Source organism: Onychomys torridus, chromosome 5 (assembly GCF_903995425.1).
Source record: "Onychomys torridus chromosome 5, mOncTor1.1, whole genome shotgun sequence".
In the NCBI taxonomy this organism is placed as follows: domain Eukaryota; kingdom Metazoa; phylum Chordata; class Mammalia; order Rodentia; family Cricetidae; genus Onychomys; species Onychomys torridus.
Genome location: NC_050447.1, coordinates 97882698 through 97906413, shown reverse-complemented (window position 1 = coordinate 97906413; position 23716 = coordinate 97882698). Strand labels below are relative to the sequence as shown.

The 23716-nt window shown below is 43.2% G+C and overlaps 1 protein-coding gene across 1 annotated transcript; it reads left to right on the top strand.

Annotated features, from left to right (window-relative positions):
- Nucleotides 1–4115: 4115 nt before the first annotated feature.
- On the top strand, nt 4116–15813 carry Slc17a4 (solute carrier family 17 member 4). Its single transcript, XM_036189223.1, has 11 exons — nt 4116–4238; nt 6735–6934; nt 7791–8024; nt 8111–8198; nt 8616–8702; nt 11013–11131; nt 11229–11390; nt 12373–12505; nt 12581–12728; nt 13899–13989; nt 15679–15813. Exons 1-11 carry the CDS (start codon nt 4148–4150, stop codon nt 15811–15813), a joined length of 1488 nt encoding a protein of 495 aa, XP_036045116.1. The 5' UTR covers nt 4116–4147.
- The last annotated feature ends 7903 nt before the right edge of the window (nt 15814–23716 follow it).

Below are 23716 nucleotides of genomic sequence, written 5' to 3'. Positions count from 1 at the left end.
TGGCCTTGAGTTTCCTTTCTTTGTCAGCCCCTCCCCTGCTCTCCTCCCAGCTGAAGCTTCTAGTTCTTCCAGGGCTGGGCTAGGGCAACAGAGGCTGCTATGAAGCAGGCAGTGTATTTCTGACTGGGTGGACAGTCCACGCTGCATCTTTAGGACACCTCACTGGGGACTTCCTCCTGTCAGGGGTCATTCGTGACTTTTGGTTCTTTCCCAGCTGTTGAACTTCTTTTAGTCCACTTCTGCTGCGGTCACAGAACACCTTCTATGCAGTGCTCTTGGAAAGTGTCGTTGGGGGGGTTAGCTCTTTTTGGGGTGCCCGCCACCCACCTCCCAAATAAATCACACACGGAAGCTTATACTTAAATATAGATGCCTGTCCTTTCTCCCGCCTTGTTATTGGCGGTTCAGGTCTTTATTAGACCATCAGGTGTTTTAGGCAGACACAGTCACACAGCTTCACAGAGTTAAACAAATGCAACATAAACAAAAGGAACACACCTTAAAATAATGTTCTACTACAGGAAAGACTTTAGAAAGTTGTGGCTTTGATTCCTTCAAGTCATCTACATCTGGTTGAAATGGAATGTGCGGGTCTGTGCCCCAGCATGTTCGCACCTGCTATCATAGGCTTTCCATGTGGGGTGGGAGCATTCTCCTCTACCCAACATACACTCAGTTATAGCTTGTGCCCTCTGAATTCAAAGGCATCTGGACTCACCAGTTCCCTTCTCTCTGCCTTTCTGCCTCTGCTCCTCCACCTCAACAAACTCGATTGAGCACATATGTAGCCCTAGAAATGCCCCCTAGCAGGAAGCCCTATGAGTTGGCCCTGTCTCTCTTCCTCTTTCATAAATCTGGGTGAATAAGACATTCCCTTTGCTTGTCCATCTCAGCTGGCTTTGCCTCTGCATGCGGTTCAGTAGCGTCTTTCTTCTGAGGCCTCTGAGGTGGTTGTGAGCCTCCTTGAACTCAGGTCCTCTTCTGAAAGACTGGCAAGTGCTTTTAACCATTGGGCTGTCACTCCAGACCCTTAAATTTATTTTTAATCACACCAATATTTCACAAACAATGATTAGACACCAGAGATGAAATGAAATTCCTATGTGGCCATTTTTACCTGTCTTGCTCCCCCTACAGAGATGACAAGACCTATTCGACTAATGGATCTTAATTTTTCTTTCACAACTTTTAGCTCACTTACGTGCACATAAAATATGTGAAGTGTATCTTCATGTGAGTTTGTCTTATTTAATTTTTAGTTTTTTACAACTTGCTTTTCACCTGACAACTTCATTTGCTTTCGCATTTTTTAAAATTAGTTCTTAGGGAATTTTGTACAATGAGTGTTCAGCACACACAGCCCTCCTCCAGCTCCTCTCAGATCCACCCCCACTTCTCTACATCTGTTTTGTACCCTCTTTCTCCCTTCCCCAGCAGCTCTCAATGGCCAGTAGCTTCTCAGGCCTTGGCAGGTTTGAGCTGAGGAGACGCGCAGTTCTGTTGGGACAGCGGCCAAGCGGGGCACAGCGCGGTGGAAAGTTACTCACACCACACAGGCATGGCATCCATGTGGAAAGTTTTATTACAGGGGGGAGGGGAGAGGGAATAGAGAGAAAGAGGGAGGGAGGGAGGGAGAGAGAGAGAGAAAAGGAGAGAAAGGGAAGCAGAGGTGCGAGCTGCCTGTGAAGACAGAGAGGGAGAGGGGAAGAAGAAGTGGGAGGTTTTTTCTTTTAAAGAGGGCTTTAGGATGACGTAGGATGACAGGATGACGTCAGGACGCTGGGCAGGTCCTAACAGCTATGGATGGGACGTTGTGCACGCTTCCCCTCGACTTGGGGATTTACTCCGGCAGAGCTTGCACAAGTCCTGTGCATGCTGTCATGTGAGTTCATATGTGCCACTTCCTGCTGTGTCTGGAAAGCATCGCATTGTTTTCTTGTTGTAGTCTACCTTCTGGATCTTAAAATCTTTCTACTTCCTTCTCCACAATAATCCCTGAGTCTTGGTGGGGGGGAGCATGATTAGTTTTATATATGTAATTAAAAATATATTATAGTTATATATGGTTTAATAATATACCCATTCAACAGAATAATAGCAGTCTGGCCTGTGACCTGTCCACAAGTTCTTCTTGGCTGGTTAATGGTGCCAGTCATGAATGTCTTCTTGTGGAGTGGGCCTTAAACACCAGCAGGAAGTGATCTAATGGGCATGTGTGGTGACTTGAACAAGAAGACCCGGTCGTCTCAGGCCTTTGACTTCTTGATCCCCAGTTGGTGGCACTGTTGGGGAGTGTGACGCCCCATGTTGCTTGGTTGTGCAGTCCTAACAAAGGACAGTGAGGGAGTGAGAAAATGACAGACACACATACAGAAAAGCTAGGGTCAAGTAGGGAGTGCACTCTGATGGAGCTGCACCTGCTTCTCCTGCAACCCAGAACCTTAGTGTGTTTATTATGTACAGCACAAGGAGATGTTAGCTAGTCTTGGTAGGAGGTGTCTGTAGGAGAGCAGTCTGAGGCTGTACACACCCAGGAGGAGGAAGCTGCAGTTGCTACTTTTTGCATGTGCTTGATCAATTGTCTATGAACACTGGTACTTGGACTAGAAGAAGAAGGCTTGGTCAATTTCAAGCCTCACACACACACGGAGAAAGGCTTTGCCATCTCCCACAGGTCTGAGCCTTTGGTTCTTGTATGGCTATACCCATATCAGTAATACATATTCATTCAGGACTTCATTCATTCAGGGCTTCCTCCACTCCCTACAGGGTAGGTTTAGAAGGTGTAACCTTGCTAGAGGAAGTATGTTACTAGGAGCAAGCCTTAAGGTTTCTAAGACATGTTTCATTCCCAGTGTGTGCTCTCTGCCTGGTGCTTGCAGTTTAAGATGTAAGCCCTCAGCTTCCTGCCCCTGTGGTCATGCCTTTGCTCCACTAGTGTGGATTCTAATCCTCCATAATTGTACGCTCAAATAAACACTTTTCACTATAAGTTACTGTGGTCGTGGTGTTTTATTAATTAATACAGCATGTCTTGCCTGGCCAGTAGTTATTGCAGCTTGAAGAGTTTTCAGCTGGGTAAGGCAGATGATCATTTTTCCCCTCTGGTAGTGTGCACAGAACCTTCTAGTACTCCAAAATCAAAACCAGGCCCTTTGCAAGAGCTTAACTGCTAACCTATCTCTCTGGCCCCTCCTTAATCACTTTAAGCATGCTTACATAATGTTGTTATAAGGCTAGTATATTTGAGGAACTTTCTACCTTGTGTGTGTTAAGTCTGAGGACTTGGCTTAGACAGGCTTCTTCTCTGGATGTTTATCATTTTGGACCTCAAGCTCATATTAAGTGGGACTTTACCTGTTGTAATTTGTTGTGATCTGTGTATACACAGAATATAGCCACAATCCTTAGTTTTTCATTAGGGGCTTAGTTCTCAGGCAATATAGTGTGAATTCAAAACCCCAGTTCTCCAGGAATTCTCAGAGTCCCTGTTTTTAAACTAGACGCTGGGGAAAGTGCAGAGATTCCTCAAGTTTGGCACTTCTGGGGCTTCTGGCTGTGTGTTAGGATCTTCCTCATAATCTCATTCCTGCCATGGGCCTGGTTTCATCCTTCGTAGTCACTGGGCCACGCTCCTGCTCCACTGATGGGCCCTGCCTCTGTGCCCCACCCTACATCACAGTAGTGCATAACTCAAGTTTTCACTGAATTCGTGGAGGCTGCTCTTTCTAGCTTTGGCACAATGTGCCTCAAAGGACAACTGTTTGCCATATTTTACTAGTCTAAGTGTTTTTAAGGGACAGTTTCCACCACCCCAGAAAATTTAATCTGTTGGAATCTTTCAGATAAGATTTTAAATAAATGGTTAAATTTTCAAGTTCAGGTCTTACAAATACTGGGAATACACAGACGTAAAAACAGTCTTATGGTTGATCTAGACAATCCAGGCTAGGTTCTCCCATTTCAAAGATACGGCTAGTAAGACTTTGGGAACTATATCTTTTCCAAGGCCTCACATTTGGTTACTAACAGAGCTAAGGATGGGGACCACATTATATAAGATACAAGATACTTTCCTGTCTGTGTTTGCTCTTACATTCTTTTATTTCAGTAAGTAGATGCTGGACCTTAGGAGGAGAGAGACAAAATGTCTACTGGAGCAGACATCAAGGCAAGAGTGGGAGACATTCCCAATGACAGCAATTTAAACATGACCCAAGAGCAATCCTTCAAGAAAGGTAAAATCACACACAGACCTCTGGTTATGAGAAAAATTGGATCGATGTCACCCCAACTTCCTTTTTCTTGATAGCTAGCATTTTTCTCATTACTGCCAATGACCCCCGACAGAGCTAGATGGTGACAAAACACTTTTACTCCTAATTATTTCATTTCTCACAGGTGATCTTGAAGCATACCCAGCAGATAAGAATCATGTGGCATTATCTGGAAGTGAAATCAAAAACTCAAAATAATAAACAAACAAACAAACAAACAAAATACACACCAAAACCCCAAAACCAAAACACCCATAAAAACCAACAGACTGCTGGGCAGTGGTGGCGCACGCCTTTAATCCCAGTACTCAGGAGGAAGAGCCAGGTGGATCTCTGTGAGTTCGAGGCCAGCCTGGTCTACCAAGTGAGTTCCAGGGAAGGCGCAAAGCTACACAGAGAAACCCTGTCTCGAAAAACCAAAAAACAAAAAACAAAAAACAAAAAAAAAAACCAAAAAACAAAAACCCAACAGACCAACAAACTCCAATCACCTCAGAGCATATTTGAAATAGGAAACTGAGTTTGGTCTTTGGCCAAGGGCTGGGGTCTATCTAAATAATTTCAGATCACTGTCAAGTTGGAAAACTTACCACTCCCCCCACCCACAAAGCTAACAAGGACAGAATGATAGACATGTACATGGACGACAAATTCAACTCAGTTACATATACTAATAAAATCCTAGTTAAAGTAACAAAACAAACTGTTCTGTCATTGGAAACAGCCTGTGAATAAGAGACTATTTCAAGAATGCAAGGAGAGTCAAATGTTAGCAACCACCATCATAGTGCATTGCTTGAATGCTTCAGTTCTCCTCACACCTACAGATTCTTTTACAACCCTGGCGAAGCACAGGAGCCTCGGAGACTTTCAAAATTTGCTACTAGTAGAGCATCTTGGATGGAGATACAAGTGACTGATTCCAAAATTAAAAGATATTTGATAAAACCCAAGAATGTTAAAATGGGAGTGGGATATTTAGTGTGGTTGAAGTACATGTCACACTCACCCACAAGCAACAACATAAAGGAGTATTTCCAGTAAATTCTGATCTAGCATGAGTGCTCCCCCCACCATGCTGATGGACAAAATGAAAAGTTGATATTAATGTTGCAAACAGTAAAGAGAATTGTTTTTCCCCATGATGTGTAACGTATACATAAATGGTTATGTATTATCTGTTCGTCTGTCTGTCATCTATCCAAATAAGCCCAAGGGGCAGAAAAAACATGAAAATGATAAGCACTGGGCATGGTCACACCTGTAATCTCAGCACTTGGGGGTGGGTCTGACGGAGTAGGATCTTGAGTTTGAGGCCAGCCTGGTCTGTATAATGAAACCCTGTCTCAACAAACAGATAAAGGCCATGGTAATAAAATTAATTCAGTTATAATGAAACCCTGTCTCAACAAACAGATAAAGGCCATGGTAGTAAAATTAATTCAGTTATAGAAACAACACAAAGTGCTTGATAAAATCTACAGGGGCTTAACTGATGATTACAGTTTCTTGTTGGGGCAGAGAAAAGACTTGAGTACATGGGTGAAGCGTGGAGAAGACAACCTGGCCACCCTTCTTACTGGAATATGACATGTCAAAACAACAATGACCCAAATTCCACTGTAACTTTCAGAAGGAGGGAGAGAGGCTTTTCAGAGTTAAATAGTCCTAGACTTAAGGCAAGGTGATTTTAATTTATATTTCATCAATCCTGTCAATCTTGAATTTACAAGTGCGTCTCCACATGCAGGGGTGCAGTGATGGCTTCTTCAGCTTCATCTGCTGCCTGGCTGAAGCCTGGAAGCTGTGAACTCAGAGTCTGACCACAGTGACCACATGTTACCTTTGCCTCCCAGTTGTGGTCAAAGAACGTGTTTGGAACAGAGGCAAGCTTTTTGCAAGCTTAGATTACAGTATGAAGATGAAGATGACATCTTCAGCCTAGCACTAGCCTGCCACTCACACTTCTCCTTCAAAGCCCAGAACAAGTTAAATAGCCTATTGCTAATTACAGGTGACACCAATCTCAGCGTCTTAAGCAGGGAATCAGGATTCATTTTCAAACCCTGGGAGTCATTTTCAAGCCCCCTGTACACACACACACACACACACACACACACACACACACACACACACACACACACCACACACACACACCAGACACTACACAAAGCAATTTCAACTTCCTGGCAGTTCTTGCTCTAAACCTGTTCCTGCCCTTGATGGCTCATCCCAGAGCCCTGAAAACCCCATCTCTGAGGCTGACTCCCCAAATGTTCTTCAAGGCTCTGCTTTCCAGGGAACTAGCTTCAGGAGCATGGAGCCTCTCACAGAACAGTGTCTGGACCCTCTTGTACTTCTGAGAACCAGCAGACACCTGTCTTCTGCCTCCTCCAGACCTAGAAAGCATAGGAACAAAGCAGGCTCACTGGATGACCATTGTCTCTTTTCCTCTAGGCTTCTGCTCACTGAGGCATGGTCTAGCCTTCATCTTGCAGCTCTGTAATTTTTCGATTTATACCCAACAAATGAACTTGAGCATTGCCATAACAGCTATGGTGAACACCACAGCAGCATCCAGCCAGCTCAATGCTTCCAACGAAAGGCCCCCTGCTGACTCCCAAGACTTTGGGAATGAAACACTACAGGCATCTAAGGTAGCAACGTGTTTTGTGAAAATCTGAACTGTTTCTTTCAGGGCTACCTTATGAGCAAATGAGATTCCTTTAGCATGAGAACATAATGCATATCTGAGGAGATGTTCATCTCTCTCTGTTTAATGTCTGTAAGTGAAAGCATGGCTAAGTCAGAATAAAACATGGTTAATCATCCAGTAAAAGTCAATTCTTCTTCTGTGAGGATGAAACTCACCACAGAACCAGGTTCATAGATTATGTCTACTTTCTCTTCCACATAATACTCAGTACCTCAGCTATGTTTCCTTCTTTATGAGCTTTTCCTTCTGTCCGAATCTATCTATTACATATATAGTATATATCTATCTATCTATAATATATAGAATATAGTATTTCATATAAATCCTATATGAATATTATATGTATTTGTCTTTCTGAGACAGGGACTTTCTATGTCTGTCTTCAAACTCATTATCCTCCTGTTTCAGCCTCCCAAGTTGTTGGATTCCAGGCATGTACCCATGTGAACGCCCTTATTTTAATTGGTCAGTTAATCATGTCAGGGTGATAGGAAAGAGTATGATGTGCATATACTTAGGTTTTTGTTTTTTTTTCTTTATAAAACTGGTGAATTGGAAGAATTGAAGAGAGGTTAAAATTAACTGCAAAGTGTTTATTGTATCTCAAGTCTTATAGTGAGCAGTCAACAGCTGAGCCAGATGTGAGGTACATTTGTAATCTCAGGACTTTGGCGGTGGGAGTGAAGGACTAAGAGGTCAAGGTCAGCCTGAGCTGTTGAGAACCTGTCTCAAGAACAAAATGAAAGGAAAGGAAACATGCCACCTGTGTAGCCAACGAGGCCCTCCTTGTCGCCTAGGCCCCTGTGTATGACTGGACTCCTGAGATCCAGGGAATCATCCTCAGCTCCCTGAGCTATGGATCATTCTTAGCTCCGATCCCCACTGGCTATGTGGCTGGAGTGTTTGGAGCCAAGTATGTGGTTGGAGCAGGCTTGTTAATTTCTTCCATCCTGACCCTCTTCACTCCCCTGGCAGCTGACGCTGGAGTAGTCTTGCTCATTGTCCTTCGGGTCATCCAAGGCATGGCTCAGGTATCGAGATCTTTACCGAGTATAACTGGCATGTATCTATGTTCTCAAATGATCTCCTGTCTCTAAGCATGGAAAATTCCCCCCAGGTTATGGTATTGACAGGTCAGTACTCAATGTGGGTCAAATGGGCTCCCCCATTGGAAAGGAGTCAACTCACCACCATCGCTGGATCAGGTAACTGGTATCTTAATCTCATTTTATGTGCACTGTCCAAGAGTACTCAGCAATGGACTAAGAGAATGATGGCCTTGTATCCCAGTTACTCTGTCTTCATAATCCTTGTTCTTAAGGAGCAAGGTGTGTTAACAATGCACCAAACATTCTTGGATTTTGTATACATTCATTTCTTTTACCCTGACAGGAAACTTATAAATCAGCTAAGAGTAAGTACACAGTGTAGAGAATCCAAGACATAAATAGACTGATAAGTGTCTGCAATCATACAGCCCATGAGTGAAGGAGCAGGGTTTGTAATGTGGTAGTCTGGATCGAAGCCCATACCCTCAGTCCCTGTCACTCAACTCTGTAGGAAGCATACTGATTCCCAAGGCCAGCTCTCATCCTCATAATGTCCTCATATCTTTTGCTCAGGGTCAATGCTTGGGACCTTCCTTGTCCTCATTGCTGGTGGGCTCCTTTGCCAGAACCTCGGATGGCCTTATATCTTCTATATCTTTGGTGAGTTTGTTCTTTTTTAAAATCTCAAATGTTTCTCTATAATGCAGATGCTAGGCATCTGTGATGAACCTATCTCTGGTTATCCAAATTCTAACAGATAGCATTTATGTAAAGTTGGCAATGTTCAAATTTAGTCAGGATATAAATCTTGCTAATTTATAAAAGATCATCTAAATTGTAGTATTCCAGGGGCTAGAGAGATGGCTTAGCAGTTAGGAGTATTTGCTGCTCTTGCAAAGGACCCACATTCAGTTCAAACCATCCACAAGATGGCCCATAACCATCTGTAACTCCAATCCAGTGTATCCCATGCCCTCTTCTAACCTCCACAGGCACACATACACATATGCAGACAAACACTCACACATATTAGATAAATTTTCTTTGATGGTTAATTTCATTCTGCATGTAGAAATAGTCTAGGTAATCAATTGCACATAAAACAAGAAAGATAAAAGAAAGGCAGGAAAAGGTTCAATGAAGAAGAGAACTTTGTGGTACAACCTACAGGAGTGCTGACTGGTGCTCAGTTGTGAGGGAGAAGCACACCAAGAGCTTGTGTGTATCTTTAGTGAAACAGTGTGTGTGTGTGTGTGTGTGTGTGTGTGTGTGTGTGTGTGTGTGTGTTTCAAAGCCTCTGTGAACTTAGTGGTTTGAAGTAGCTGTCCTTCTCCCTGAAGTCCCATGGAGCAGCTGGTGGCCTCTTTCCCCTGTTTCTCTCACCTGCAAGGATCATGGAATCACGGGAGCTCATTCCTCCCTAGAGGATCCATCCCCGGAGGTGAATGGGTCCTTCAGAGGGTGTAAGGAGTCAGAGAGGAAAGGAAGTGAGCCAGGCCATGGTGGTTGGGAGACTCTTGCAGCCTGACTGACTAGCAGCCAGAGTGTTTCTTTATTTATACAGAACTTAGTTAGCAGGGATACATTCACGATGTTCCAAAACATAGTTCATATCATTTTTGGTTTTGGACATGTGTTTAACTTCCTTTTACTTAATTTTAAATCATCATTAATAAACTATGACAGAACAGAATTATCATTTCCAGTCATTTCCCCTCAAGTTTTGACATCATTAATAAACAGAGTTATCATTCTTACTCATAAACCCTATAACCCAATTTTTGAAAATCTAGAGGCATATGACAGCCTGTGCTCAGACTGGTTGCTTTGGTCTCTTAGAGGACACTAGACCAAAACAAGATCTTCAACTACCCTGGGCATTTTTCCATGTCTCAAGCAATGTATTATTAACTCTTGGTGGTCAGAGTGCCCAGGAAAAATCCTCAGGCTAAAGCTGCTGCAGTTGTTATTCAAATTCTGGCATAATATAATCAATGTTCACATTTATATCCTTATAGAATTTGTCTATATGTCTAATCCTGGGCATTCTGTTTTTCCTTAGTCATATGACATTATAGTGGCTCTATATGAGCTAATTTCTAAGAAAGGGAGGTCCTAACATCTCATCTTTCATCATATTTCCACTCCATACTTTGCTCATTAAAGTGTCTCTGTGTAGGGCAGAGTTGTATGGCACATAATTGTCCGAGTGTACAGTGGCAAGAGCCTTGTAATCTGAACTGTGGCCAACTCCTCTAGCCCACTGGATCTTGTTGGCCTTTTTGAATTTCACTTTGTTTTGAACTAGCTTGTTCCTGAGTAAGTACAAGGACAGATGTTTCAAGTATGTCTCATAGCCTCATGAAGAGACCTCTGGCTTCTTTATGTGTCGCAACCTCTAAGGCATAAGGAAGACCTTCAAGTAGATAAGGATATCTCCCTCAAAGTGTGTTGGGGGGGGGGAATAGTATGTTCAGGACTTTCCTGGGTGAGCTTAGAAGCAGCATTCCTGGGAGAAGGCATAAATGATTCATAAGGAATTTTCCATCAACCAAACATCCCCAAATTGTACAAATATTAAAAGTGCCCCAAGTATGTAACAGGTGGAGATGAAAACCAAAGGTGGCATGGCAGCCATCATGTGACCCAGCTCTGCTGGATCTTTGTCAAGCAGATGTGCTGGCTTTATGACTTCTGCCATTCCACTCATTTATGGCTGTGCCAAAGGACAATGAAGAAAGGCAGTGTCTCTTAATGCCTCAGCTGGCAGCTGCCGAAGGGCATAGGTGAAAGCAAGTTGCATGAACAAGGCCAAAGTCAAGTGGTGGGGAAGTACCCTCCTTCATCGTGCCATTCAAGGGTGCAATGTAGGGTGGAGTGAAGCATCAGCACTAGTTATTCTGTTAGCCATAGGAGTCATCCAACTGAAAGAAAACGCCGATGCAGTGCTGACTGGGCCTTCTATCGTAGGTGGAATTGGCTGTGCCTGTTGCCTGATCTGGTTTCCTCTTGTATATGATGACCCACAGAATCACCCCTTTATCAGCACCAGTGAGAAGAGATACATTGTGTGTTCCCTGGCAGAGGAGGTACAATGAGGCATTTCCCTGTCCTTTTCCCTATCCCTTGACGTCTCAGAGCCCCTGTCTTGCCATGGAGAGGATAATCACAAGTGTTTTCTTTTAGGATTGCTCGCCAGGCTGGTCTCTTCCCATTAAAGCCATGGTCAAATCTCTCCCACTTTGGGCCATTGTGGTATCTTATTTCTGTGAATACTGGCTGCTATCCACAATAATGGCATACACACCCACGTATATCAGCTCTGTACTTCAAGCAAACCTCAGAGACGTGAGTACAAAGAAAGTGTACCAGGCATTGTGTTTCTCTGTATGACCTCACTCATGGCCACAGGATGAGGGAGTAGACCAGGACCCCCTACAGGAAATGCAACCAGTTAACTTGGATTCACATTGACCTCAGTGTGGCCCACTGCTTACCTGAGCAGAGATATGGTTCCAAATCAGGCCATGGTGTCATATTTTTAAAAGTGTTATGCAAAAATTTTATACTTAATGAAGTCAGCATTTATAAACAAGATGCTCTATTGGCAGCAAAAATTTTTTAAAAGATTAATAAATTCTATTGCAAATAAGATATTGTTAGACTTCTTTTCCCTCCCTCCCCCTCCCTTTCTCTCCTTCTCTCTCTCTCTCTCTCTCTCTCTCTCTCTCTCTCTCTTTCTCTCTCTCTCTCGATTGATTTTTATCCCCAGAGATAGGGTTTCACTAAGTAGGCTAGGATGACCTCCAATTTACTATATACCCAAGGCTGGCCTCAAAATCCAGGTCTTCTTACCTCTACCTCCCCACTGTGGGATTACAGGTACGTATCACCAAACCTAGCTCAAAATCTTTAAAATAGCTATTTATAAGTGATCTTTATATATGAAGAAAACCTTTGTCCTTTGCTTTTATTAAAATTATTGAAGTCAGGTGTGGTGGTGCACGCCTTTAATTCCAGCACTTGGGAGGCAGAGGTTGTAAGATACATGTGAGTTTGAGCCAGCCTGCTCTACATAGTGAATCCCGAGTCAACTAGGACTATACAGTGAGAAATTCTGTCAAAAAAGAAATTAAGAAGATTGAGTTATGTGCACATTTTCCCTCCAGAATTAAAGTTAAATTAAAATTCTAGTAACAAAGAAATTAATTGACACAGAAAGTGATGTATGTGTAATGCAAAGCCACAGACATGGACCATCCATCAGGATCAGTCAGGGCGATGACAAGGATGCTGAGGATGCTCGTACTTACCCATCTCCAATCTCCAGAGTGGAATCCTGTCGGCCCTGCCATTCATGGCTGGCTGTGTCTGCATCATCCTTGGGGGTCTGTTGGCAGATTTTCTCCTCTCCAGGAAAGTCCTCCGACTTGTAACTATCCGGAAGCTTTTCACTGCCATAGGTAAGGGCCAAGCTGACTGCTAGGTGGTTGTGGGAGTTTGGGAGCCTCTTTCTTATGTTTTCTGTTCTGCTGCAGGGGTCCTTGTCTCATCCGGGATCCTGGTGCCCCTGCCTTGGGTCAGATCCAGCCGCAGCACCACAATGGCCTTCTTGGTCGTGTCTTCTGTCTTCTGCAGCCTCTGTGATTCAGGGGCCCTCATTAACTTCTTAGATATTGCTCCACGGTAGGGATCCCTTGGCCTCATCCTCATAGAAGCTCAGTTCAGGTCCAGGAACCCTACCTACCCTTGCTCTGATGCAAAGGTGAAAGAGAGTGTATACATCAGGTCACAGAGGAGAGTAACATCAATGCTATAGCTCTGTAATTCCTGGAAGGGACACTGAGCTAGTCAGCCATTGTGAATGCAGCCTTTCTTAGCTGAGACAAGAACAGTCTGTGGCCATGCAGACACCTCACCTGTCAGTCTCTGCTGAAGAATGCAGCAAGTCCGTCAGGTTGGTTACTGAAAGGTCTCACAAGATCCCATAATGGAGGCCTAAGTGAGGCTTAAATAAGGAGAAAGAAGGTTGGGAGGAATGGTTCAGCTGGTAAATGCTTGCTAGGCAAACATGTGGACTTGAGTTCTATCCCCAGAACCCACATTGCAAGAAAGAAAACAAAACAACACAAAATCAAATAAAGCAAGTACAGTGGTGTGCACTTGCAATCCCAGTGCTGGGGAGCTGGTAAAAGGCAGAGAGCCCTGTGGCTTCTTGCAGCGGACCTAGCCTAATGTACAATTTCCAAGCTGTTAAGAGACACTAATTCCAAAAGAAATGTGGACAACACCTCAAGGATGTACCCAAGATTGTCATCTGGCCTTCAGATGCAGTACACATATATGCATGCATACTGCCACACGTGTAAACACATATCCATCCACAAAAACTAAGGGAAAAGACAGAACCTGAGGAAAATTCATTATCTTTGGTGCTAGTCATGCCAGAGAGAACTGAGACCAGACATAAAATTCCCAGGGTTTAACTCAAGCAACAGGACATGCTTCATCTCTATATGATGGTCCACTGAGCCATGTGGGAGATAGGCTGGTCTCAGAGAGTAACCGTCTCATCACATGTAGGTCTTTGATACAGAAGGAGGAGACTTTTGTATCCCTAAATAGGGCTGCAAGATTGGGCTCAATAGTAAGAACCAAGAAGCTGTCATGTTAGCATAGACTATCCCTGAAAGGGTGAGCCTGTAGCATAGGAGTATAAAGATCATTATTAGTTAGCATATTTTGTTCAGGTTTAGTATACCCCCCCCAAGCATCCCCAGAGATGTGCATAGAGATACAGCAGTGCAATGCAACCAAGATGAGCCCTTTGCTTACATGAGACTGCCCCCTTCCCAGGTACGCTGGCTTTCTCAAAGGACTGTTGCAGGTCTTTTCTCATATAGCAGGAGGCATAGCTCCTACTGTTGCTGGATTTTTCCTCAGTCAGGTAAGGTTAAACATCATAAGGAATATCAATAAGAGAAACTGAATGGTGCTAGTTAGTAGAAGTCAGTCTCAGACACTGTTAATTCCTCAGTGAGGAAGAACTCAAAACTCGTGACTCTAGAGCCCCTAACATACCTTCATTCCCAGCTCAACTTATGTAGGGAAATTTCTTATTCCGTGGGTGTGTATGTGTGAGAATGCTCAATGTAGTGAGTTATGGTTTGTGAATTCTTACAAGATGAGCTTCTCATGTTAAAATCCCACATTTCTAGTAATATTCATGACATTTCTCCTACAGTCCAGTATGATCATCCATCATGGTTTGCCTCAAACTGAGCGCTCTCAGAATTTCTGAGAGGTTTTCAGTGTTAACATCTTGAATGCTCTGAGCAAACCAGGGTGAGGTGGTTTTCTGTCTAGGAAGATAAAAAGTCTTTGGAAATTGATGAGTAAGATGTTTAATGAATGGCAGAGTGGCAAGCTCCCTGCACCTCACACCTATACTTCTAAGTTCTCTCTGCCATTCATTCGTCTTGCTCATCACTCAGAGCAGAAGTCCCCGGGACCCGTGCTGCTGGGATGCTGGATTTTCACTTTGAAGCCTTCCATCCTGGAAAGGCACTAAGATGTCATTAAAATAAGCAAGGCAATGTCATGTGTGCTGGCAATCCCAGCACGTGGGAGGCCAGCTTGGTCTACACTGTCAGACCCTGTCTCACAAATCCCTCAAAAAAGAAAAAAGTAAGAATAAGCAAATAATTAAACCTGATGACTTGAACATTGCCTAAGAATTACATAGATATACATTTCACATGGAAAAGGATGTCTGGGAGATTTATGAAAATCTCACTTCTAACTTTCCCATGACCTTGTATCAGTAACTCAGAAAAAGACAGGAGATTCACAAAGACAGGATTCTTGTTTTAATAAAATCAAGTCCTCTCTTGCCTTCGAAGCTTCCATCCCTTTCTAGTCTCTGAAAACACTGTTAGGGATTGGTTAAAAGGAAAATCCTCACATAGACCTTGTTTCTCTTGCCACTTGATTGATTAATTAATGAATTCATTGATTTAAAAAAAAAAACTGTTAGCCGGGCGATGGTGGCACACGCCTTTAATCCCAGCACTTGGGAGGCAGAGCCAGGCAGATCTCTGTGAGATAGAGGCCAGCCTGGTCTACAAAGTAAGTTCCAGGAAAGGCACAAAACTACACAGAGAAACCCTGTCTAGGGGAAAAAAACCACAACTGTTAAATATTAGTGTGTACTATGCCAATTGTTTTAGCAAACAAACCCACAAAAGCCCCCCAACCCTGCCTCATGAAATGTATATTGAAAAAAACATGACAGAAAACTATAGACATATTGGTGGTAAGTGCAGAGAGAAGAAGAGAATAGGAAACAAGATCAATTTATCCATGTGGTCAAAGAATCAATCTTTGAAAGGGGACATTGAGCAAGTCAGGAAAGAAGGCAGGGGAGTCAGTTAAAAGAGTGCCTGATGGGACGTGCTTTCTAGCAGAGGGAACAGGGTGTGTGATGGTATAATGTCAGACATGCTGCAGTATATTCCAGGAGCAAGATGGGAGTCTTGGAGATGGGGCTGAGTTAGGAGAAGGAGCATCAAGACGTAGAACCTTGTACAAGAAGTAAGTAAACCACTGTTACTAACAAGGAGTTTCCTGCCTCCAGGATCCAGAGTTTGGCTGGAGAAATGTCTTCTTGCTTGCAGCTGCTATTGATGTAGTAGGCCTGCTCTTCTACCTCATCTTCGGCCGAGCAGAGGTACAGGCCTGGGCTAAGGAACAGACATTCACCCACCTCTGAGAATAGTGAACGGTGTGTGAGATCCTGACACTTCCCTTCAAAGATCTGCTTTTGTGCCTGCTTGACTGCTAAGGCCATCCAACTGGAAGGGGCTTCGTCTCCAGGACCATCTCAGAGATCCTGGCCAAGTGATACTAAAGGTATTTTTCCCTCACAACTAGAGGTTTCCCAAGGAAAAGAAAGGATTGGTTATTTATAACTGTATGCTCCTGGAAGCACAGGTGTGTCCAACTGTCTATGAATCCTCTATACTTTGCCCTGTTGCCATGGTAAAAGCATCAGGGTCTTGAAGACAATTTGCCATCAAAGCTAAAGAGGAAGGCAGAAGTATGGAGTGATGAGCTGGACCCACTGGAGTGTGGTGCCATGGACTCTTTAAGCTGTCAACCAAAGAGACCTGACAACCCGGAAAAGAGATGTCTATGGCTGAAGTCCTGGGACAGGAGGCCCAAGTGGACAGTTGCTCTTATGTTAAGTGAGGGGGTTAGAGAGCCATTGTGAGCCTTGGTGTGTGCAGGGTGAAAACAGTCAGGATAAAGAACAATGAAGAGAGTCTATCATGCAAAAAGGAATGAACTTTCTTCAACTCATACAGGAGGGGTAATGGAATTCAACCATTCTGAAAAACTTTCTGTCTGTGGATCTTGGCTTTGGATCAAAACCACTTTTACAACATAAACACCACCCAGGTACTCTCTGGAGTCAACTCTTCCACAGCTACCTTCTTTCTAACCCCTCTGACCTGGGCCCCTCATCTGGATGTGGATCTGTGCAAATCCCTTTTGTCTTAGTCTTAATGAGTAGACTTTGTCTTGTGTGTCTCTTATCACCTCATGCACTGTTTTACAACATCTGTCCCATCACGGCTGCCCTTTGCCTGTTTCTCTGACTCTTGTGGTTTTAGCCACTATTCAATGGGTCTCATTCAATGTAAAATGTCTTCTAAAAATGTTGGTAAGACCCATGCTTGCTTCAGCTCATTTCAAATGTCTAGAGAGTGTGTATGGTGTCACTTTGCATTAAGAATCTTCATGGGTGATGGAGAGGTGGCTCAGCGGTTCAGAGCACTGACTGTTCTTCCAGATGACCAAGGTTCAATTCCCAGCACCCACATGGCAGCTCACAACTGTTCATAACTCCAAGATCTGACACCCTCACACAGACATATAGGCAGGCAAAATGCCAAAGCACATCAAATAAAAATAAATAAATTATTTCAAAAATGAATCTGATTTAAAAAAAAAAAAGAATCCACATGGGTGACACAGGGACTACAAAAGAACATAAACACTCAAACACTAACTGAATATTAATGAATACATTAGTGTGTATGGAGACATGGCAGACATCACAGTCACACACAGCTTGAAATAGTTCACTACCACAGGAGGATAGATGGCTTTGATAAAAGTATCACAAGTGAGCGTGCAGTGACAGCTGTGGAATGTGGAAAAAGGAGGCGCACATCTTACTAGAATAAGTGTTATGCACTAATTTAAGGGTGAGTGGTGACCACCATTACAGAGATCAATTGAGCTGGTATCTGAAGGTCACTTGATGTAGAGGCCAATGGAATGAATGTTCTAGAAAGACTCTGTGGGAAGATTCACAGCATATGCAAAGGTTTGGTGGCAAGAGAGAAATGTTCGGAGTGAATAAGAGCAGAATTGGCTGGGAGGTGATTAAAGAAGAAAAATCAGGAATGAATAAGAGCAAACTGGGCTGTGAGGAGGTTATAGAAGGATCAAAGTCAAGAATACCCAGATCGTTGTGAATCCAGTGAAGAGTATTGGTCTTCATGTTAAAATCAGTGGTAGTATTTTAATGGGAAAGGACATAATCAGGGTTCTGATTTTCAATAGTCACACTGCATCAAAGAATTGGTTAGGAGGTCCCAGTGCAGTCCAGGAGAGTAGTGGTCCACGGTGCGGGTGGAGGGAGTAGTGAGAGATAGGCAAGTGGACAGCCTATCTATGAGAGGATGGATGATGACCACAGCAACAGTTGCATTTTGGTTTGTTATTAGATCAATGGGGATGCTTCTCACAATGATAGCAGCATACACAGTGAAGACCACAATTAGGAAAATGGACACAAAGGTCTGGATAGCACATGTGACATTTGGAGTCCAGTTATGTATTTGGTAACAATTCAAACATAGGTCATAATTAAAATTTTCAGTATGGATAAGGTTGCCTGGGTGGACAGTATGACATAAAAAGAGAAAGCCTGTGACTATGTTTTCAATATTTCCAGTGTTTAATGGTCAGCTAGAGGATAATTAGACAGAAAAGGGAGGAAGGAGGAAGGGACAGAGAGGAAGGGAGGGAGGAAGGAAGAAAAGTATAGAAGGCAAACCAAGAAAATAGTGTTAAGATGGAGAATTGGAAAGAATGAATTATGAAAAGGAGTGATCATTCAGTATGGCGTCAATCTGCAGAGATCCGGCTGATGAGGAGAATCAGTGAGAAGAAAGGCACCCAAACCTGAGACGTTGGCAGCTAAAGAGTGGGAGGGAGGAAGGTGAGAGGTATGGGTCAAAAAAAGTTTGGAGCAAGCTTGTTGAAGACCCCCGAGGCAGAGCTTGTTGAAGACCCCTGAGGCAGAGCTTGTTGAAGACCCCTGAAGCAGAGCTTGTTGAGAAATGCAAGTGGCATAAGCAAAAGCATCAAGTATGAATGGAAAGTTCCTGGGAGAGGGATGAGGAAGGGCTGTTGCGCTTAAAGCCCAGCTAGGAAGATAACAAGAACCGAATGAAGGTGGCCTTGCCTTTTCATTGACCGTCCAGAGTCATGCCTGCATTTGCTAGTGAGAAATCCAAGGAGGGCTTCATTATTAGTATCTTTTCTCCTGCTTCAAAATACAGATAGTACATATGTGGCTTGTGGGTAAGACAAAGGCTACAGTGTTCTTATTAGACAGAAGAGCAACATGGCAGAGATGCCCTGCTGGTGGCGGCAAGGTCTTCACCTTCCTTACAACCCCTGGAATACTACACATTCTTCCTCTTTGGGTTCATTTATGACAGTTTCCACTGCCCAACCTGAATATAAACCCAGAAAGTTCAGGAACCAGGACATGTATTATTTGACACATCTTCAGCAAAGTGTGGGATTCCATTCACAGTAAGTACCAATAAACGTTTGATAAGTCACTTTTTGCAGCAGCTCTGAGCTGGTATAGAAGACCAGTTGGGGGACAGAAGGAATAGGAAAGTGTCCTAGTTTTAACTCTGATGTTGAGACAAATACCATGACCAAAGCAACTTGCAGGAGGAAAGGATTTATTTGACTTACACATCTAGGTCACAGTCCATCATTGAAGGGAGTCAGGGTGGGGACTCAAGCAGGGACATGAAGCAGAAGCCATGGAGGAATGCCACTTGCCAGCTCACCCACAGGCTCATACTTTGCTACCTTTCTTATACAGCCCAGGACTATGTGCTTTGGGGTGATGCTGCCCACCACAGGCTGGACCATTTTGCATCAGCTAACAACCAATCAATCCTTTATACACATGCCCAAAGGCCAATATGATCTAATACATTGATTGAGACTCCCTTCTCAGGTAACTCTAGGCTATGTCAAGTTGACAGTTAAAGCTAATGGAGACAAGGGAAAAGGAACCAATTTTGCCCTAAATATATGTGCCTTGCTTTCACAGCCCATGGGCTCTTTTTCTTATGGTGTTACAGTGTCAGAAACCTTGATGTGACACCATCACTCTCTTTGGCAATCCTGGAACTGACCCAGGTCTCATTAAGGCACAGAGACAGCTTTCCAAAGTTTTCATTAATCCATCTCTTTTCCCTCATTTGACTCTTTTATTTTTATTGTTTATTTTTTCTTTTTTAAAATTTACTTATTTTTATTTTATGCATACAGGGTTTTTGCCTGTATGTATGTCTGTGTACTGTAAATGTGCAGTAGATATGGAGGCCAGAAGAGGGCATTGGATCCCTTGGAACTGGAGTTACTGATGCTTGTTAGCTACTATGTGGGTGCTGGGAATCGAACCAGGGTCCTCTGAGAGGACAGTCAGTCTTCTTAACTGCTGAGCCATCTTGCCAGTCCCCAATTTTTGTTTGTTCATCAATAATCTTTAGCTGTTGCAGATAAAAAGTTTGATTTCTCCCTGAGCCCATCAAAGAGGAAACTGATTTCTTTTATATTTTCTTTCAAAATGGGCCATCCTGAAAGAATAAAAATCATTTAAGATTTTTTCAAATGGTTTGTATATATAGAACAAAGAGGATGTTGAAAATGAGAACAAAATGAACAGAACCAAATCCAAACCAAAAGACCTTTCATGAAGTTGTAACATTTCATCTTGTGTTTGTTTATTGGATCATAGAGGGAGACAGATAAATGAAGCCACCTTTAAACTCAGATGTGTAACTTGTCACATACAATCCACAGTGCAAAAAGAAGCACACAGACTCAAGTGCATGAGCCTGGCCCCTCAGGATCCTCATGCCACCCCCTTCTGGTGTTGGTGGCTCCTGGGGGATGGCAGTCTCAATCAAGTTCCTCTTCCTTTCAATAAGGACTCTGACCTTGTGCTTCGAAGGTGCTCACTTTTCTATTAACTTTTGTAGACAAAGGAAAACAAAACACATAGAGATGTCATTGGAGAGTCCTTGCACCTGGAGACTGTGTCAACACCCCAAAGAAATTAATGTAGGCTAGGAAGTTTTTCTTGAGTTGTCTTTGTCCAGTGACAGGTTATCCATGCCATCTTCACATGTCTCCAGTATGGACATAATAATAAATAGGACTGCCAGGGGCCAACCTGCCTCTTTCCTCTGCCCTGCCCTGGGAAATCTACGTGACAATATCTGAGTAACTGCAGCATTTTGCTAGTTCCAGTCTCAGGACATGAAGATACTCAGTGTTATGTGTTGGAGCTGGATCCTGAGAATAAAAACAAGCAGATAGAAAGCCACTGTGTCCATAGAGTTGGCACTCTGGTAGTTTGATATTACTGCTCTCAAAACAGCACATTGCATTTATAGTACTAATAGGTACATTCTCTGTGTCTCCAAATTTCAGCTTTTAATAAACTAATTTGTTATTAAGAAAATGAAAATAAAACCTTTCTTGGCGATTCTGCACCAGGCACACACTCCAACTTCCATGGTCCTCCACTCCAGCACCATCTGTCCATTCTAAAAACCATTCCTGCCCCTCTAGAAGTTGCTATCTGACAGACTGGAGTGAGCCTGGCCTTTGACTATTAGCAGGCATCCAGACCAACTCATCTGTACTCATATACCCTGTTAGAACAGGGAAAGAGCTCACAGCCAAGATATTAGAGCAGTGTCCACCCAGGGTCCTAACTGGGGCAACAATAAAGAAGGCACATGTAGTTCTGCTTAGTTTTGATTTTCTGGATTGGTTGGGTTGGTTTTTTGTTATTTTGAGACAGGGTTTCACTGTGTAATCCTAGCTGGCCCAGAACTCAACACATAGACACTCTGGCCTCAAACTCACAGAGATTTGCCTGCCTCTGCCTCGTGTATGTTAGGATTAAAGGCACGTGTCACCTTGTCCAGTCCATTGTAGTCTTCTTTAAGTTGATTTTTATCTATTTTTAACTTAAAATTTTCATTGTATATATTCACTGTATATGGAACATAAGAATGGCTACATATAAGCAGATAATGTGCACTGAGTACATTCCTCCCGTGCCTGCCTCCCTTACTTCTTCTTCCTCCCCATCCCCAATTTGTTCCTGTTGCTTGCCTAGACTGGTTTGCTTTGATTTTCATGTCCTATATATGTACCTGTGTGTGCATATTTGAAGCTTTATATGTCAATTGTTCATTGTCTAGGATCTGTCTTTTATAGGTGCCTTGTCAGCTGGACAGAATTCTCTGCTGTGGGTGATCACCACACATTCTTTTAGGGAGGAGAATGCTGTAGGTATTTGAACGCCTCTCAGCAGCGCTGTCGCTGCCTTGAGTCCACAGATCTGTTCTCCTAATGTGAGGTAGCCTGACTGTGGTAAGACGGGTCTCAGAAATTCAGGGTGAGTCCAAATTGTGATGTTACAATGGTGCCTTCAGTGTAGTAGGGGAACACATAGCAGATATACACCCCCAAAATGAAGCCCTGGGAGAGCTGAAATTGAGAAAGGCTTTGCAACAATGTTTAAAACCCTGTTTTTGCCTGAAGGTCAGAACAATATAAATATGTCTATCCTTAATTCCAGTCATGGTGGCACACACATGTAACTTAAGCCCTCAGAAATGGAGATGGAAAAATCGTGAGCTTCAGGTCAGCTTGGGCTATATAGAAAATTCAAGCCTAGTCTAAGATATATTTGTTGAGGTCCTGAATACACACACACACACACACACACACACACACACACACACACACACACACACACACACCTCAAGTCAAGCCAAACCAACCAAGAAAAACACCAAGTAAGAGATGTTTTCTCTTGACCCTTGCATTCATTTATACTATAGGTTCTAAGCAGAGCAATTAGAGAAGGAAAAAAAATGAAGGTTATCCAGACTGGAAACAGAAGTAAAATCACCTATATTTGTAGCTAACAAAAATCATTTATGTAGAGATCAGATGGTACCCACTAAAAGCTGGTAGGATGAGTTTCATGAAACTGTAGGGCATTACAAAAGTTAACAGCATTTCCATTGTATTTAATACAAAAACTAAACTGAGAAAACCATTCCACTTAAAGTAGAATTTAAAGACCAGGCACAGTGATGTACATCGGTAATGTCAGTGTCTGAGAGGTGGGAGCGAAAGTTCTGGGATAGTCTGTCTGGGCTCCATAGTGAGTTTCAGGCCCACCCAACATCACCACATGCTGGTACCAGCTCTTACACAGGAGAAACACACTTGGTAACACACTCAGACCAAAGCAGATGTTATAAAAGTACATTAACATCAACAACACAAAGGACCAATGAGCAGTGGCTCATCTGTACCACCAGCTTACAAGCAATCGTACCCCCTCCAATCAAACAGCCAGGGCCAACGAGAAACCCTCTTTGATTCCACATTTCTCTCTTTTCCTCTTCAGGAGGAATATCTGTCTACTCTGACTGTTTCTATTTCCTCGCATCTTCTTTTCTTTCTTTCTTTTCTTTTTTTCTGCAGATAGAACAGACAACAGAAAACTGCAGAAAGCAATTACTTGACTCAGTGGTTTGTAAACACAAAGACTTGACTTTGAGTGCCCAAATCCATGTAAACAGAAGGGACACACACTTGTAACTTGAGCACTGGGGAAGCAGAGACAGGAAGATCACTGGGCCTGATTAGCCAGCCAGAGACTCGAGCGTTGTGCTGCCGGCCAGTAAGAGACTTTGTCTCAAAAGAGGTAGGCAGCATGAAGATGACATCCGAAGCTGTCTTTGGCACACACACACACACACACACACACACACACGAGCCCAGACACACATGTGCACTCTCTTTCCTCATGCCTAAAAGCAAAGTGGCTCACAGCATCTTTTTGTCTCTCCTAACAGCTGTTGGTGTTCATCACAACAGGGTGTCTTGATTAGCAGTGTCTATTTCACCACTGCCAATTCTAATCCAGGAGTCATTCTCTTCCCATTTAGTCACCATCCACAGCTTATATGAAAAGCAAACTACCAGATTCTCCTTGAGCACACCTTCACCTGCCTCCTGTCTTCATTCATTTGGAAGTTGTTTTTGCCAGGATCATCTCTATGACAGCTATGCCTAAGCCAGTTTTAGTTCCTATGTAATTTTAGTCCTGGACAGCGCTTTCCAGAGATATTACTTCCTTTGCCTCAACACTCCACATGTTCTAACCCTTATTCCACGTCTCTGAAGGTACACCCTCATCTCTTTTGCATTTTTCTTAGCTGTTCATTTGTGAGCATCTCAATTTCCCAAAT

Coding starts and splice junctions, on each gene's coding strand:
- Slc17a4 (XM_036189223.1), top strand. CDS start 4,148: ATGTCTACTGGAGCAGACATCAAGGCAAGAGTGGGAGACATTCCCAAT. Junction 4,239..6,734: donor AGAGCAATCCTTCAAGAAAG/GTAAAATCACAC, acceptor CTTTTCCTCTAG/GCTTCTGCTCACTGAGGCAT. Junction 12,729..13,898: donor TTCTTAGATATTGCTCCACG/GTAGGGATCCCT, acceptor CCCCCTTCCCAG/GTACGCTGGCTTTCTCAAAG.